General features: G+C 38.0%; 1 protein-coding gene across 7 annotated transcripts in view; it reads left to right on the top strand.

Annotated features, from left to right (window-relative positions):
• The window catches only part of GABRB2 (gamma-aminobutyric acid type A receptor beta2 subunit), a 278,489-nt gene extending 270,046 nt beyond the window's left edge, over nucleotides 1–8,443 (top strand). For 5 of the 7 annotated variants that reach the window (XM_030573200.1, XM_030573204.1, XM_030573202.1 and 2 more), the window contains one exon: nucleotides 2,257–8,443. In XM_030573200.1, coding sequence (XP_030429060.1) covers nucleotides 2,257–2,604 — 348 coding nt within the window. In that variant the 3' untranslated portion in view covers nucleotides 2,605–8,443. Of the gene's footprint in view, nucleotides 1–1,527; nucleotides 1,608–2,256 lie in introns of all 7 variants that reach the window. The other 2 variants (XR_004001666.1, XR_004001665.1) reach the window with 1 other exon arrangement.
• The last annotated feature ends 10,343 nt before the right edge of the window (nucleotides 8,444–18,786 follow it).

Below are 18,786 nucleotides of genomic sequence, written 5' to 3'. Positions count from 1 at the left end.
ACAAAAATACCTGTACATTTTATTTAGGGCTGGGCGAACCTGATAAGTTCAAATGACACTCCTCACTCTAATCTCATAGTGAATCTATTTCGAGGTTCAAAAGTTAGGTTAACTTTTTTCATTGTTTTTCATTTTCACATTCCTCTGTGCTTCCTGGATTGGAGGTGAAAGATCTGAAATGCCATGAAAAATAGTATTCTTGTGAGATGTTCAAACAAAGGTTCCAGGTGTGGGAAGGTCAGATTAGTTCTGGAGACGCATGTGAACTTTTGTGCGCTTATCTGAGCATTCAACCATTTGGAGGTTCGCCCAACACTAATCTACTGTATTTGGGGTTACTTCTGTTTTTCTTCAAAAAAGTTGTTGAGGTTTTGCAAAACCTCCTCTCCAACTTCATGTTGTTAGACAAACGTGATATGTGCAGAAGAAGACACCTAGTCCCAGAGATTAGTTTAGAATTTTAAATAAATAAAGAATCTAAAACAAAATATATTCTCGCAACTACTTCCTTTCAGTTTTTAGTGATACTAATCCACTATCTACTGCCATATTTTCTAGGTGCATGCTAACATTTTAGTGATCTTAATGACATATCAACAGCAGCCATACAAGACGCAGTGCAAAAGAAATAGATAGTTAAGTGGAGAAAAGTTCTTAGCTGTTTATTGTAGCATGTCTAGGTCCAAGTCTATTTGACTATAATAAAACTTTTCCTGTGTTTGTATTTTCAAAGTATATTCTATAATGTTCTTTAAAGAACACCTTGTGGGCTGATATCAGTGCTAGCCAGAGGGTAGATAAACTGTTCAGATTCAGTTCAGTCTCAAAGAACTTCAGCTGTGGCCAAATTTGGTTAAACCAAAGTCATTCCTATGGTAGATTCTTATCAATGTACAGCTGTCTGTCTTCCTTTTTAAGCCAAAGTAACCCAAGGCCTGACCTTTGTTAAACCTCTTGGGTGAAATCCTGGCCCTTTTGGGGTGAATGACAAATCTCCCATTGATTTCAGTAGAGTCAGATTTTCACCCCTCATAGCTGGATTAGACAATATGGGAAATGAAACTTTCGAAGAGGCTTGTAACTCATCCTTTGACCTAATTAATTATCTAATATTGTCCGTTAGTTAACCTCAGTATTTCCATAGTTCAAAATATTTCTTGCAATAACTACATGGGGAATTGCAGGGAAAAGTACAGGTGTTTAGGTAAGCTTATGTATTTATTTTTAAAAAATGGAAAAGTTTTAAGGTCCACCGTTGCACTCCTGATTTGCACTGGAGTAGAATTTAGTCCCATATCTTTGAATGCCCTGAGTTTTGAGTACTCAGGCTTTTAATCATAACACTGCATTAATGCTTTTTTCACTGAATACTTTTTTCATTGAATTGCCTTGTTTGAGTTATTAATTTTTTTTTAAAAGTTAGTAACCACATTTGAAACAAATGTGCAATTACATTTAATGTGATTACACTCCGAAATAAGTGCATTTTTTCTTGCCTCTAAAATTCAGCTCTTTTGTTATTGCCAGTGCTCTGGTCTGATGAGATGACCCAACACGCACTGTGCTTATGAAGATCATGAGCATTGGAGAGTGGAGACTGCCTATAGGTATAACACAGAGTATGTCAGTATTTTCTCTCCCAGTAGCCAGTGGTTGTGTTAGAGTTTCAAGATTTCTTATATGATCTTCTTACAAAACTGCTGAATATCTTGGGGGAGGAAATCATGTTTGCTTTATCCTCACAGGCATGCTCCAGCATTCATGTATAGCAGTACTGAATTCACCTATGTTGTGCACGTTTGGAGGTTTTGCTAAAACAGAGGTTGCATTTCATGGAAGTAAAAAAACAAGACAAAAAAACTCCTAGCACTATATTAAACCCAGATATGTGTGCACAAGGGCAGTACCATACTTTTTCAAGATGCATGGAGGTTAGTGCTAGGCATGTGAAATTAGGATATGGCCACTGACTCTGGGTCATAACTGTGTATTGCCTCTGCTCTCAAAATCTGGGATCCAGCGTATATAATCTGTTCAGACATACAGGACAGGCCTTATTACTCTTATCATTTACAAAAGAATGACAGAAAAAACTGTCATGGTTGTATTTAAAGGACAGGAGTAGACGTTTTTTAGATAGATAGGCATCCCGTGGATTGGTATTGTTAGGTCTAAGCTTTGTCAATGTGGTCTCAGTTTACAACTGACTGGGCTTTTCTTTCCCCCATGCTAAAGCTGCCTTCTTATATCTTACAGATGGATCCACATGAAAACATTTTGTTGAGCACACTTGAAATTAAAAATGAGATGGCTGCCTCCGAGGCTGTTATGGGGCTTGGGGACCCTAGAAGCACTATGCTGGCCTACGATACTTCAAGCATCCAGTACCGGAAAGCTGGCTTGCCCAGACACAGCTTTGGTCGCAATGCCCTGGAGCGACATGTGGCACAAAAGAAAAGTAGGCTACGGAGACGTGCCTCTCAACTGAAAATTAACATCCCTGACTTGACTGATGTAAATGCCATAGATCGATGGTCACGCATATTCTTCCCTGTTGTTTTTTCCTTCTTCAATATTGTCTATTGGCTTTACTATGTGAACTAAAAAACAAAAGCCACACAGAAAGCAAGAACTGGATTTCTCTTCAATTTGGTTGTACAGCCAAAAGTGGGACTTAGAAAAATTCTATTCAGGATAAAAGTTACTTTAAAACACCTTAGTTGCTGGCCCTCTCTACGGTCTGTTTTATAATGTTTTGGTGGCTTCTGCTAAGTCATAAACACATTCTTAGTTACAGTAGAAACCTGTTCACCCTTTTAAAAATGTGGGTGTATATGAAGAGTGAAGGCAAAATTCCATTCAATCATTTTTTTCAACACTCATATCTGAGTTTAAACCTTAAACTATAAAAAAGGGAAATTTGAGAGACAGATTTGAGTTTTAACAGCAGAATGTGTCATTTCTTTGTGAAATTGCACATAGAGTACATATGCATCTATACTTGATTAAAGAGTGTACTAAGATGCTATCATGCTAATGAAACATATGCATTACCTTCTAAATGTGTAAACTTGAAAACAAATAGTGCCTGTCATCTCACCTTCATGATGATGATGGTCAAAGATTTCTGAGCAGTAGTCAGGTAATTGCTATTTTTTAATTGAAAGACTAAACCTTTGACTGATATTATGAGCAGGTCAGGAGTTTGCACAGAAACTTAAGCAAGTAACACTAGTTTTGTTTTGGATTTTAAAGTGTTGGCATAAGGTCATAGCCACGATTCATTGTACTTTTGATATGTGGGGGAATGTGGAAATCACATTTAGAGATGGACCAACCTATCATGGCCTAAATGGTGGACATATTGATATGCTCAGTTCCCGGGAGATGGAGTCATTTGTCCGAAGTGCCAAATGTTGATTGGCCAAATAATAACTTTACAGATGACTAATGGAAACCATTGGTGCCCTGCTCTTTTAGGATAGAAAAAGGGAGACAAGTGGCAACCATTCAAGAATGCAGCCCCAGAGAAAAGGAAGGCTAGGATTATATTGTACAAATGAATGTTGTCAGTCATAGTCCCTGTATTAGTCCTAAAGGTTCATATGGAAATGAGCGTTTTCTTTCAGGTTTGTAGGCTTCTGTGCTTTACACCTGAGAATGCTTTTATATTTCGCATCTAACATCCAATTTAAAGAGAGTTATTGAGAGAGCAGACTGTTACAGGAATTAATATCTTAGCTGTTTGAAGAATTCAGATTTCAGAAAGTTTCCAGTTTTATAACTTCAATAGAAAATTTACAGATAGGATACTTTCTCCAGCTGGACTAGACAGTGCCATGCATTGGTTTTTTTTTTAATTTAATAAGATATTATAAAAGGAATGATTCGGTAGGCATGCCTTTAAGAGATTAACTAAGCTTTTCAGTATTTCCTGCTTTAGAAGGTCTAATGGCTTCCTTTAAAAACGCAAAATTCAATTTTGCCTTAGAAAATATGGGAATTTTTTATTTAAAAAAAATAGTATCCTCTTGTTTTTCCTTCCATGTAATTTTATTTTTTTTATAGGAGAACTATTCCTAAAGGACAAGGCAAGGTAAAAAATGTGCTCATTTAATGAAAAATAAAAATTGACAAATGTGATAAGAAAAAATCACCAACTTCTAATGACTTTTGCAGAATTATTCGCTCTACAGTTTGATGAAAAATGGTTATGATAGCAGCAGCCACATCCTGTTGTAACTATGCTACCTCTCAGCTATATACAGATTTCTTATAAAAACCACAAATTCCAGCATGCTCTGAATAATAGTATTTCTGATATAGTAGAGGCAAATTTACAGCTGTGTTTTCCCTATTTAAGGGTTCAATTGCCAGTCCTTTTAAGAATGATTCCTTAACATTTTTCATAAAAAGCAGATTTTTTTTCTCTTTCCTTTAAAAAAGTAGTAGCTTGTAGAAATTTCTGTGGAGAGGGCTTAGGGGAGACAAAAGATTAGAGGAAAACAGCTTTGAGAATTAATAGGCCAAGTTTACACCACTATTTTTTCTTCTCTTCCACATTACCATGGGCTTCTGCTTCAGAAAGAGAGAAAAAATAGCTTTAAATGTTATTGGGAAAGAACCTGAAAATTAGATGCACTGAGTACCCACAACTCTCTTTTTTAGCGGAATGGTGGGTACTCAATACTGCCTCTATGGTCAAATGCTGAACTGCATGTAGATTCAAGCTTTTGACCATGTGATTAGCCTTTCCATGGCATTCGCACATGAGTTTGCAGTGCATTTCACAAGCCAGAACAATGTGCTTTTGTAGATGCATTTGAAGTTTGAACTTCTGTGAATCATGCATGCGAATTCACCCTAACTTCTCGGGAAAGGATCCACACCACAAATTGATAACAGTCTTAGAAGTTGATTTTTTTATATATGGCACCCTTTGTGATAACCTAATGCTGTCTTATACACACAGTTTTCATTCAATGCACTAAGAGCCTTTAACACTTGTGTTTTACAGAAGCATAATTTAAATACAGGGAGCACAGTGCACGCACATGGTAGTTATGCCTCAAATATAAAACCTAATAGAGAGTATGTTTACTCTCCTGCATTGGTTTAGCAGGTCAGCTGTAGTCAAAACCAGGGAGATCAGATCCTAGTACTGCATATTAATTTATCTGAAGTTATAGTACAAGCCATAATACTCTCTAATGTTGCTATTTGTCTTTTAAGAGAAAATGTCTGGTTTCTGCTCAGGTGTGAAAGATGTATCACTAGGAGGAAGGAGCACTTTAATTTCCTTTTGGCTACTAATATCATGTACAAAAACTTTTGGAAGACCCTTCCAAATATGGATTGGTATAATTTTGTACTAAAGGTAAGCACTGTGATGTGAATGGGGTGGGAGGTGCGGGTAGTGTAGGGGAGGAGAACTGACAAGACCCTGGTATGGAAGAACCAGAACCAAGGCAATGTGCGTCATTACCTCCTCTTCTTGGGACATTTGTGACAAAAGTGATAAATTATGCCAGCGTACAACAGCTGTGCTTTTTATCGTGTGTACTACCCTCTGAGTAAATTAGACCAACCAAACTAGCTTTTACCTTAGAATTTACCTAAAAAAATACTCCAAACCTTTCCACTCCTGTTCACTGTTGTTAGATCCACTAACTAAAGTATTAGTTATAATTTAGATAATGTTTGTAATATAATTAGAAATAGACATGTTGTTATTTTATTATACAGAACAGCCAGCAATTAAGGTGTTTTTCATCTTTGTGAAATTCATGGGAAAATTATGACTATAATATGGCACAGTTTTAATTAATGATATATTTGAGATCAATATGTAAATATAAACTGTATATGACTGCTAGTAAGTATGATATGCATTTTCAGAACTGAAAACTCATGCAACATATTTCTGTGTTTGCATAAGGAATGTTGCGTTTCTATCCTATTGTGGTTTAATGACTGGGAAGAAAGACTCAAGCAATGTCATTCTCAATATTTCCTTTATCATTCCTGGGGGTGGGATGGAGAACCAGAGTCTTAAATAATATGTTACAGAATACTTTAGAGAGATTTTACACTCTAATACAAAGGACATAAAATGTGTCAGGTACAAAAAGCACAATGCATAAAGAAAGTGAGAGGTGGTCTTATACCTAGGGAAAAAATCCTGTTCATTTTAGGCAACGTGTGCATTAAAATTAAAGGTCAAATAACTTTTACTATAAATATTAAACCATGTTCCAGTTCCATAATTAACACAGTACTTAACATAAGAGAAGTAAACAAATGTTAAACATTATTCAAGTGTATGTGTATATAGACAAATATATTTATATATATATATCTATATATGCATATGTGTTTATATACACATTATATAAATACACATTCAAGTGTTGGTGTGTTAAAGGAATAAGCTAATAACAGTTTTGTTTCTATCATCACCCAGAGTATGAATAATTTTTTGAGAAAACAAATTAATGTATTAAAAAAATCTTACTATACAGGGTAACTGGGCATTTCTATATCAGCAGATCAATGCATATAATTCTTATGAAGCATTGCACAGTTTGACGTGATATACTGTACCTCCTCGCATCTGAAATTAGTCTAGTCCTCACATTGCTTGCCTATTTCTTCTCTTTTTTTTGAATAACACTGTCCACTAGTAACTTTTCTATAACAAAAAAATCCTATTGATACCAAGAAAAAAAAAAGCAAAAATATTAAATATTTATAGAAAAAAATAACCTATGGTGGGGGATGGCCATGGTACAATATTATAATAGTAGTGATCATAACATTTTGCTATATGTATATAGAACATATAATGTGAGCAACCATGATTTAAGCTGAACTTGTGTAAATATTATCAGATTTCTTAAACATTTTTAACTTCTAATTTGTACTTTATGGTAAGGCAAAAAGCTGATTCTATTTATGGTTTAGGTTAATGTGTCCTAAAATTATGTAAATAACTAAATAAGCTGTAAATGAGCAGTCAATAGATACAGTAATTGTTTAGTGACTTTTTTTTTTTTTTTTTTACTAAGTACAATAATTGCAGTGGTCTAGCAGAGTAATTTAAACACCCTTTTGCATAAACAGATTTGGATTTGAGATACAAGTTTTAATACAAAAATTCAAGGGAAGTACTGTAGTGTAAAATAGTCATTGCAACAATGTTACTGCTTGCATAACAGGTTATTTTTGTATGGTTAAAAAATTAAAGCAACAGAAGATTGTAGTTCAGCACTCAGTACTCAGATCAGCATTCAGATGGTAGAACCTGATTCCCTTTTACACCGCTCTGGCCAGTTCAGTAAAGGGATATTAGTGGAAAGGAGAATCCAGTCTATAAGGATTTCACTACAGAAAGCCTGTGTACTACATCTGTTCCTGAAAGCTGTCTCTCTAATGATATATATTAGTAGACTTTAAAATAAAAACGTGTTTGACCGTCATTAGCTAGCATAGTCCCCCAAAGCCAAAGAACATTCACTCCAGAAATGGTTTTAAAAGGGAAAACTAGTAAGTCACTGCTTAACACCAAAGGTAAAGTTTAACAAAAATGCACTAGGAACTCTGTCAAAATTTTTAAGGAGCAAATGGAATGTTAATCAAAACCGTTGCCCTAGTCTACTTTGTAAAAATAACAACACTTTAAATATCCATTAATTAATTCTAAATTGAAATAGATCATCTCTGCAAGTATATGCAAGACACACATTTATATGTATCAAATGATTATTTTTTTTTAGTAAATGCTTTGACAGTGAATATGAAATGTTGGAAATCTTAGCTATACTGTCATACTATTTTTTTTAATGTTTCTCTCAGCCATGAGGTCATCTATTCCAATTTGATAAACATTTTGTATGTTTGCACTGTTACTGCCATTTGACAAATATTCACCAGGCTTTATTGTTTATTGTCCATCGTATGGATTGAGTTAAAGATCATGTGGACATTTGAAACATAAGTAATTCTAACAAGCTGACTATAATTTGACTTCCTTCACATTTTTATTTGCATGGGTGTTTAAATGGTTCTGTTAGTGCTGTCTTTGCACAGTTCTGATTTGTCTCTTTTTTACTTAGTACTATTTACTTCATAATGTAGTAATCATCAGCCTTACTAATGACCTTGTAGCCTTTCTTATATGCACATAATGCACATTTTCCAATGGCTAGAAAATGCAAAATACTAGTGGATATCATTGCATCAGATCTTCATGTCTTTCTCAAAAGGACTGCTAACCTCTGGGATAAATGAGGTAGTAAAATGATGATTGTAAATGAGTAGCACATAAGAGATATTTTCTTGAATTTAAACTTATTGCAGCCAGTTTCAGCATGTAAATATATAATAATAATGTTGGCTAGTGTGTAATTCTTGAACTAAAAAAAATAAAGAAAACCTACCAGAATGTACATGTAGTTGTGTAATGTTGGGGAGGCATGTTATTCACACCATAGATATTTAGAGTGAAATCTCACAGATGTAAAGAAGATCAGAAGTGACCATTGTGACCACCTAGTCTTACCACTCCTGTATAACACAGGCCCTAGAGCTTTCCCAAAATAATTCAGAGACCATATCTTTTAGAAAAACATCCAAGTTTGATTTAAAAATTGCCTGTGATGGCGAATCCACCAAGACCCTTGAAGTAAATTGTTCCAGTGGTTAACTACCCTCAGCTTGAGGGCCTCAGTTTTCATTTTGCCTTTATTCCAGCATTACTCCTACTGAAATCAATGGTTCTGGCAAAACTAGGTCCATACGTCTAAGGAGAACCTCTAAACATCTGACACGTATCTTCTCCCTCCAGCACAGAAGAAGACTGGTCAACTGCTTTTGTGACATCATTCCTGCAGATGCTATAGAGCCCTTATGGTTCCAATGTCTATTCATAGAGATGAGTAACTGGGAACTGTGGAACACACAGTCGTCCATCTGGCCATATATTCACATGAAAAGTGAATACAGCCTGCAGAAGTTTTATCTTTTCTTTGAAGACCTTCTCCTGGGAGCAGCCATGACTGGAGGAAGAACTTGGTAGCATAGCTTCAATGGAGTATTGCTTCTTCAGTTTAGGGGGACAACAAAGAGACAGAGTAAAACAGAGGGCAAGTCCACACAGATGGCCCTGGCCTTTCACATTTACCTAGGGATATGCCAGGTTTGTAGACCAGACCAAGTGGACTATTCCATGATGTAATTATTGGGGAAGAGCTCCATAAGGAGTTTCACACAAAGATTTCCCTCATCAGAGTCTCTTCCTGTGGGCATTTATAAGAACCTGAAGGTTTGGAGGTCAATGGAGTGGAATTACCATTAGTAGCTATGAGTCTGAGATGTGTAACTCACAGATTTGTGTATGATATGAAACATCAGGTCTATCTTTACATACTTGCAATTTTACCTCCTGAAAATAGGGTTTCATTTTAATCGATACCCACAATATTCTGAATCAAGAGCAGAGGTCTAGGATACTGTGAAATCTGGATTCTGGCTGTGCATAGTTCCAGGTGCATAGAACAGAAGACTTCAGAACAGGATGAAAAGAACATAAATCTTCATGGATATGTTTGCCTCAGCTGTGCTCAAGGAATTCACGAGGCACTCCAAAAGAAACTGGGTAGGGGCAAGGAGGACTGGTGGGGGCTACTGCTCTGTGGCGAGTCAGTCTCTTATATCAGTGGTTCTCAGCCAGGGGTATGCAGAAGTCTTCCAGCGAGTACATCAACTCATTTAGATATTTGCCTAGTTTTACAACAGGCTACATAAAAAGCACTAGCCAAGTCAGTACAAACTAAAATTTCATATGGACAATGACTTGTTTATACTGCTTTATAAACTATACACTGAAATGTAAATACAATATTTATATTCCAACTGATTTATTTTATAATTATATGGTAAAAATGAGAGAGTAAGCAGTTTTTCAGTAACAGTGTGCTGTGATACTTTTGTATTTTTATGTCTGATTTTGTAAGCAAGTAGCTTTTTAAGTGAGGTGAAACTTGGGGTACGCAAGACAAATCAGACTCCTGAAAAGGATGCAGTAATCTGGAAAGATTGAGAGCCACTGCCTTAGAGCAGTCCCTGATTCTATGACTAATTGTGGCATTCAAGCCCTAGCCCGAAAAGAGGGCAGAGCAGAGCTGTACTGACTTAAGAACATCCCAGGGAGGCGGAGCACGAGTAGCAGTTTTCTCTGACCATTTTGTGGGGATGGCTTTCTACAATACTGCACATACATACATACATACATACACAAAAGTCCTTCAGTTTGGCCTATGTGGAGGGACGAACTGGAAAAGTAGGGGCACCAGAAGGGAGAACAAAGGGTCTGTGGGGACAACAGCAACCAAATCCCCATCTTCATTGCAGGCGGTTCCCATTCCTGTCAGGAAGTGCACACAGCCGCTGATGGCTTCTTTGAAATTGTTCGTCTGCCTGTCTTCTCCACATGACCCCTGATCCCTCAACTCCACTGTTCCCAGAATGGCAGATGACCAACCTGTTTTACTAGTCTTCAGTGTGCACAGACACCACTAGAACTGCAGAGAGAAGCAGACATACACAGATTCTTGGAGAGGGAAAGAGCCACCAGACACACAGCTGACAGCAAGGTGAAGAGATACTGGCTTTAAGAGGTACATTTTGAGTGAGTGTCAGCAGAGGCAGGGCATGAGGAGCAAGACACTACAGACTTGTTTCGGAAAACTACATTTTGAATTTGTGCTTGGGGTGGGGTATGTATCTAAGAAATTCATTATATCCCTGCTGGTCTTCAAGGAAGGGTTCTAGTATGATGGTCCAAAAGGATTCCTGGGACATACTAAAATGCCAACGTTTGTCTCATCTGTGACGTATGTGTGATATATGCATTACCGTAATTTCCAAAAGTGTTGTTCTAGCTCAAACAAAATATGTTTGGCTCAACACTTCAGCAGCATACAAATATCTATGCCTCATTAGTAAATCTCATCTCCAAAATTGAAATAAAGTAATATTCTTAAATGGTGTATATGTTTCCAATATCTGAGATCCAATCAATGGAAAAGAATTAAAAAGCACTGAATAGTGGTTTGAATAGTTAAGATAGCTTTGTTCTATCTTCAGCTTTGACACTAACTCACTGTGGGACCTTGAATAACTCACTTAATCTCTCTGAGCATTAGTTTGCTCAACTGTAAAATGGGAATAATATTCACCTTTCTCATTAAAATGTTGTTTTGCCAAATATTTGTAAAAAGAATATGAGATTAGTTAAGGAAATATACTGTGTGTGTATACACACACAGAATTAGTTTCTAATAAAACATCATTTCCTTCATGAATTAAACTCTTTTTATTTAAAGTAACAAATGTACTTGTATTTATAGCTGTCATGAATATTGCACAATTACATGCAACTCAAGTAATGAAATTGGCTCCAGATTGTAACAGTTAAACATTAATAAATTTAACATTGATACATAAATAGCAATTATGTTCATTAATATAAATCCTTAGACTATCAACATTAATGACCACTGTGACATTATTAATTTTGTTTCACTCCTCATAGTTTGAAGGATATTCGGCGTGGCTGGTTTAGCAGAATGCTTATTAGTCAGAGTAATTAATAAATTAACAAATGGTGAATAGATAAATAAAAAGGGCCAGAAACTCAGTTGGTGAAAAACCACTTAAGTCAACTGGAGATAAGATGATTTACATCTGTCAAGGTTCCTTCCCCATTCTGAACTCTAGGGTACAGATGTGGGGACCCGCATGAAAGACCCCCTAAGCTTATTTTTACCAGCTTATGTTAAAAACTCCCCAATGCACAATTTTTCTCTTATACCTTGGATTAAGTAACGCTGCCACCACCAAGTGATTTAAACATTTAGGGAGGGCAACTTGGAGCCCTACCTTCCCCAAATATACCCGCAAGCCCCTACACCCCTTTCCTGGGCAGACTAGAGAATAATCCCCCAAGATCTACACCCCCTTTCCTGGGGAGGCTTGAGAATAATATCCTCACCAATTGGTACAGGTGAACACAGACCGAAACCCCTAGATCTTAAAACAATGAAAAATCAATCCGGTTCTTAAAAAAAGAATTTTAATTAAAGAAAAGTAAAAGAATTACCTCTGTAAAATCGGGACAGTAAGTACTTTACAGAATAACAAAAGACTCAGGAACACAGTGGATCTCCCCTCTAGGCAAAACCTTAAAAGTTACAAAACCAGGCATAAACCTTCCTCTTACACAAAGGAAAACACAAGCCAAAATAAAAGTAAATTAATGCATTTCCTTGCTAAATACTTACTAACTTTATAGGAGCTGGATTGCTTGCTTCCTTGATCTGTGTCCAGAGAAAACACAGAACAGACAAAGTCTATTCCCCCCACCCCAGATTTTAAAGTATCTTGTCCCTTCATTGGTCCTTTTCGTCAGGTGTCAACTAGGTTACTTGAGCTTCTTAACCCTTTACAGGTAAAAGAGGAATTAACCCCTTACAGGGTAAAAAGAGATTTTATGTTACCTTTAGCTGTATGTTTATGACAACATCAATTAAAGATCTTGTCAATCCTGTACACTGGTTATATTTCAGGGACAAACCTTTAGAATACAGCTCATCCCATGGACAAGAATATTTTGTTTACTCTTTATGACAGGTTATCAGACCTGACATAATGCATTCATTTTGGCACTTTAGTGGCTAATGCAATGCTTCCAGCTGCAACCATTTCCTTCTAACTTTCCCCTTTTTTTGAAAGAACATAACCTGGAAAATGAAATCTCCTGATGTTTGATATTTTTTCTTACTAACATATGAAAAAAAGCCATATAATCTGTGTATATACACTTTTGGCACCACAATGCTATTTTACTGTCTTTCAAAGGGTACATGAAAAAACCTTGGCATACTTATGCTTAAACTGATGTCTTATTAATTTTCTCTGTTTTCTACTTCAGCCCACATGAACCTAGTCTCAGACCTCTGTCCAAAAAAGTTCTGATTTCCAGATTAGAAATTTACAAAGTTGTTATATTGAAGACTCTGACTGATCACCTTTGTCTTTGATCCTCAGTTGTTCGTTCATATTTTATAACATTAACATTCATGAACATACTGCAAAGTAAAAGAGATCACAAAGAGGCACAAGAGAACAATGCAGCACAAGTTAGAGTAAACTAAGTCCTTGCATGTGCTCTTTGACAATAGCAACAAAGGAAAAGATGCAGTGATGTACACACAGCACAACTGTCACCAAGCAACAGAAGGACAAATTTGATAGCATTATTCAGTATGGCATTCTGTCGTGAAAGCTTTGTATGGTAATCTCTCCTTCAGTGAAAGTAAAATGAGAGGATATGAAACATGGCAGAATAATAAAAACAGAAGAATGAGCACTTATGTCAGGAAAAAGACTTCAGGTTTCCCAGACTAATTTAATCATTTTCACTCCTATTCATATATTTCACAGTGTAAAATAAAGGCTCATATTTTAAAAGAATGTGCACATTTTCCACATACCTAGGTTGTATGTCCAGTAATATGCATTTGCAAAGGTGCCCATGAAAACTCTAAATCTGCACACCTGGATTAGGCACTTGTCACAATAAGAGCTCTCCTCCTTTCACACATTTGAGACACACTGTTCAAGTAGAAATAAACCAGACAAATGTATTATACTCCCAAGCTTTCATATCTAAGATCAAACCAAGGAGGCAGGGTGAGTATTATTACATGGCCAGACTTTACAGGTTCAAATCTGTCTCATGTCACAAATGAAATTTGGTCTTAATCTAGTTCCCAACATCCAATGTAAAGTCAGTTCACAACAACTTGGTAAAATACCATATGATAATCACCTTTCAAGATCGTGACTGAAATATAAAGAATCAAAAGAACTGACAAGAAGTGGAATGGAGTATTGGGCAATGTAGACAATGCCTTCCGAAGCAATGGCTGACTGAAGACAGTAGGACTCTAGTCTCTCTCTCTCTCCCCCCTCACAATAAATATCTCAAAATAAATAAATAAAAGATTTTTTGATATTGTGGGCAAGGAGAAGCCCCCTGTATTTCACAGTATTAGCTTTACCCTGATGCTATGAATTTGGGATCTCAACATGAAGATGTTAGCTGATTCCAGTCAATCGGACACACCTGAAATGTCTTAAGGAAGGCTCCAGATAGGCTAAGGAAGGTTAAACAGTGTCTGATAGTATTTGCCTGCATTAATTAGTGACAGTTACACAATATCTGAACAGGTTTGACTTACGGCCTAACTTAAGATCAGAGAGAGAGAGAGAACCTGTTTAATATGACATCCAGACAACAATTTCTAGGAGGACGAAACGAAGAAGGAAAGAGAAAAAAAAAAGGTGTCATTTTCTCACTGCTCATATGAGATTCTAAAGAATGCTACAAGTTCCATTTGTGGTACAGTATGTTTCCTTTACCCTTAAATGCATCTCACCTACTCAGCATCTGCTTTCCCCACATTACTCCTTAGTCTTCAGAAAGTGAAGCTATTTGCAATAAGCTCTATTTTTGCTGATGAAATTGAAGGCTGCACAGCATATGCCCATCTGACTTCCTCTTCATTGGACATGTGTTGTACATTCTTCAGCGCTTAAAAAAATGCCAAATCTCCTTCCCCTTCCTCTCAGTTAGTAGGATTTGCCCCAACATGTTCCACCCAAACATCTTGTTGACAAAACACCTTTTTCAACTACTATGCAAATCCTGAAAGTTGTCAGAACAGTTAAACAATGGGAGAAAATGTTCCTCTTTTAATAACTGGGATAACTAGACCCATCTGTTAGGCTGTAAACTAGAACATCTTGTTTATATTTTGCATGCACTCATGCATGTTACTGAACTGGAAACAATAGCATATGAGAAGCAGTACTTTAATTAGAACATAGTTGGCTCTGCTTAGATACCCCAAGAAATTTACACTGGAGGCTTTAATTCTAATGAAATGAAAGTATGAGAAAGGAGGAATATATGGAGTTATTGTGTTAAAGACTCTAATGCTTAACCACTTGGTGGAGTGTTGTAGAATGACCCTTATGAGTTTCTAGTCTATGTGAACATACTCTGTACTAGTGTTTACATTAGGGATATGTACCTGGTAACCAGACCTCAGTGAGGAATATGTAACAAATAATTTATTAGATCAGCTTTATCTCTGTTCTTGTTAAAGGAATGTCTAAGGTTGCTGTTTTCTCACATGTATGTGCTGCTTGAAGGCATTTGACTATTTTTAATGAATTTTGTTTACTTTTTAAGCAGTGTTGTTTAGTTGTGATTGGTCACGTCATCACATAGTATGGTATCTCTGATTGGATGAGCCTAGTTATAATAAGAATGGATGATGGAAACGAAATAAAAAGTTTGCTACCTATGAGTATTCAAACATGAAAGCCTAGCATCAGGAGGCATGGCCTTCACCCTCACTCTTGGGTTCCTAGTACATCATAGGCCACTGATGGCAGTTTGAGGTCTCTTCTAGAATAACCTTACCAGCTAGTTTGGGACAGTTTACTCCAGTTAATTATTATTTGTTATGTAAAATTGTGGCCTCCACATTTAACCACATAATGGTCTCATTTGTTTCTGTGTCCACATCAAAATAATGTAACCTTAGAATGGATGAAGAACATGATGCGTCCAGAGCATGTCTGGCTGTTATTTCCGAAGACCCAATAATAGAATGAAAGGATCTCAAGAGATGTGGCCTCCTTGGTGATTCTAAATAAGCCTTTTATAGTTAATTCTTAATGGCCAAAGCCCGGTAAAAGGCTGGAATCTGGAAATAAAAGTCCCCCAGCCCTTAGATAAAGCTGGAAAAAAAAAACATTTTGTCTTTAGCTGTAAAGTCAGTAGAACCATCAGTGGACAAGTCAAACCTGCTTTTGAGCACGCCGCTTTCTCTGTGTGTGTGTGTGTGTGTGTGTGTGTGTGTGTGTGTGTGTGTGTGTGTGAGTGACAGACAGACAGACAGACAGACAGTCTATGCAGATGCATGGATGCCCACAACATACCCGCAAGCGCTGTGTGAAATTAATGCCGCTATACACTTGTTGAAAATAAAGAGCTTCTCTGAGGCCTGGTCTACACTATGCGTTTAAACCGATTTTATCAGCGTTAAACCAATTTAACGCTGTACCCATCCACACTACGAGGCCCTTTATATCGATATAAAGGACTCTTTATGTCGGTTTCTGTACTCCTCCCCAACGAGAAGAGTAGCACTAAAATCGGTATTACCATGTCGGATTAAGGTTAGTGTGGCCGCAAATTGACATTATTGGCCTCCAGGTGGTATCCCACAGTGCACCACTGTGACCACTCTGGACAGCAATCTCAACTCGGATGCAGTGGCCAGGTAAACAGGAAAAGCCCCGAGAAATTTTGATTTTCATTTCCTGTTTGCCCAGCGTGGAGCTCTGATCAGCACGGGTGGCAATGCAGTCCCAAATCCAAAAAGAGCTCCAGCATGGACCGTACGGGAGATACTGAATCTGATCGCTGTATGGGAAAACAAGTCTGTTCTATCAGAGCTCCATTACAGAAGACGAAATGCCAAAGCGTTTGAAAAAAAAATCTACAGGCTACACAGTGCTGCGTGACAAGCGTAATGGGAAGCCAGAGACTCAAACGGACGCTCATGGAGGGAGGGAGGGGGTACTGAGGACTCCAGCTATCCCACAGTCCCCAGCAGTCTCCGAAAAGTATTTGCATTCTTGGCTGAGCTCCCAATGCCTGTAGGGTCAAACACATTGTCCAGTGTGATTCAAGGAATAGCTCGTCAATTTATTCCCTCCCCCCCCCACGTGAAAGAAAAGGGAAAGAAATCATTTCTTGACTTCTTTGTGTCACCCTATGTCTACTGAATGCTGCTGGTAGACGCGATGCTGCAGCAGTGAAGAGCAGTATCCACTCCTCTCCCCTGCCCGGTGGCAGACGGTGCAGTAGGACTGGTAACCATCCTTCTTATCAACCTGTGAGTGCTCCTGGCTGGCTTCAGGTGAGGCTGGCCTGGGGCGCCTGAGTGAAAATAGGAATGACTCCCGGTCATTCCCAGTAGATGGTACAGAACGGCTGGTAACCATCTTCATCATAGCAACAGGGGGCTGAGCTTCAATCAGCCCCCTCCCTTTCATGTGAAAAGAAAAGATTTTGTACTGCCTGGACTATCATAGCAGTGGGATGCTGGGCTGCTCTCCTCTACACTGCTTAATGTCCTGCCTGGACTATCATAGTACCGGGAGGCTGCCTCCCCCTCATTTTATGTCACTAAAAACTCAGTGTTTCTTATTCCTGCATTCTTTGTTACTTCATGAAACAAATGAGGTGGACACTGCCACGTTAGCCCAGGAAGTTTGGGGGAGGAGGGAAGCAACGGGTGGGGTTGTTGCAGGGGCACCCCCCGTGAATGGCATGTAGCTCATCATTTCTGCGGGATCTGACACGGAGCAGCTGTACTCTCTGATACACTGCTTCTCTAGTACATTTGCCCCATATTCTAGGCAGGACTGACTCTATTTTTAGAAACCATAAAGGAGGGATTGACTCAGGGAGTCATTCCCAGTTTTGCTTTTGCGCCCCTGGCCGATCTCAGCCAGGGGCACTCATGATAGCAGCAGACAGCACAGAAGGACAGATAACTGTCATCTCATTGCCAAATTACACTGGCAGCAGATGGTACAGAACGACTGATAACCATCTCTGCTATCATGCAAAAGCAAATGAATGCTGCTGTGTAGCGCTGGAGTATTGCCTCTGTCCGCGGCATCCAGTACACATACGGTGACTGTAAAAAAAAAAAAAAAAAAAAAAAAAAAAAAAGCTGAACGGGCTCCATGGTTGCCGTGCTATGGCGTCTGTGTCATAGTATAATTCCCAAATCTGGACCTTAGCGTCCAAATTATGGGTACTAGCATGAATTCCCCTAAGCTTAATTACCAGCTTAGATCTGATAGGCTGCCACCAATCAGGACTTAGGTAGAGCGCCTGATAGACTCTGGTCTCCCCCAAAATCTTCCCTGGGGGTCCCAAGATCCAAATTCCTTGAGTCTCACAACAAAGGGAAATAAACCATTCCCTCCACCCTCTTTACCTCCTCCCAGATCTTTCCTGCCTGGGTACACCAAGAGATTACCCTGCTTCAACTCCTTGAAACACAACCCAGAGAGATCAGGTTTCTCCCCCCCTTCTCCCAGAGGCAATACAGATTCAGTTCCGTGAGTCTAACACAAAGAGGAAATTTACTTTTCCCTCCCTGCTCTCTTTCCCTTCTCCCCACCAATTCCCTGGTATATACAGACTCAGTTCCTTTGAGCCTTAACTAGGAGAAAAAAAATTAGACAGGTCTTAAAAGCAAAACTTTTAATAAAAAAAGAGAGAAAAAAGTAAAAGGTTTATCTCTGCAATTTAGATGGTAAAAAGTTACGGAGTCTTTCAGCTTATAGAAAATGGATAAACAGCCTTATCCAGAAAAAATACAATTTAAACTATTTCCAGCAAACTACATATTTGCAAATACAGAAAAACAATGTAAAAGCCTATATTGTCTTTCTACTGTTGTACTTACAAATTGGAAACAGAAGATTAGAGAGCCTGGAGATTCGTGTGGTCCCTCTCAGAGCCCAGAGAGAGAACAGCCCAAGAACAAAGGACCCACACCAAAACTTCCCTCCACCCAGATTTGAAAGTATCTTGTCTCTGTCCTCTGGTCAGGTGTTGCAGGTCAC

Source organism: Gopherus evgoodei, chromosome 8, assembly GCF_007399415.2.
Source record: "Gopherus evgoodei ecotype Sinaloan lineage chromosome 8, rGopEvg1_v1.p, whole genome shotgun sequence".
Taxonomy (NCBI): domain Eukaryota; kingdom Metazoa; phylum Chordata; order Testudines; family Testudinidae; genus Gopherus; species Gopherus evgoodei.
The sequence above is the reverse complement of the archived record's forward strand: the minus strand, read 5'-3'. Positions and strand labels throughout refer to the sequence as shown.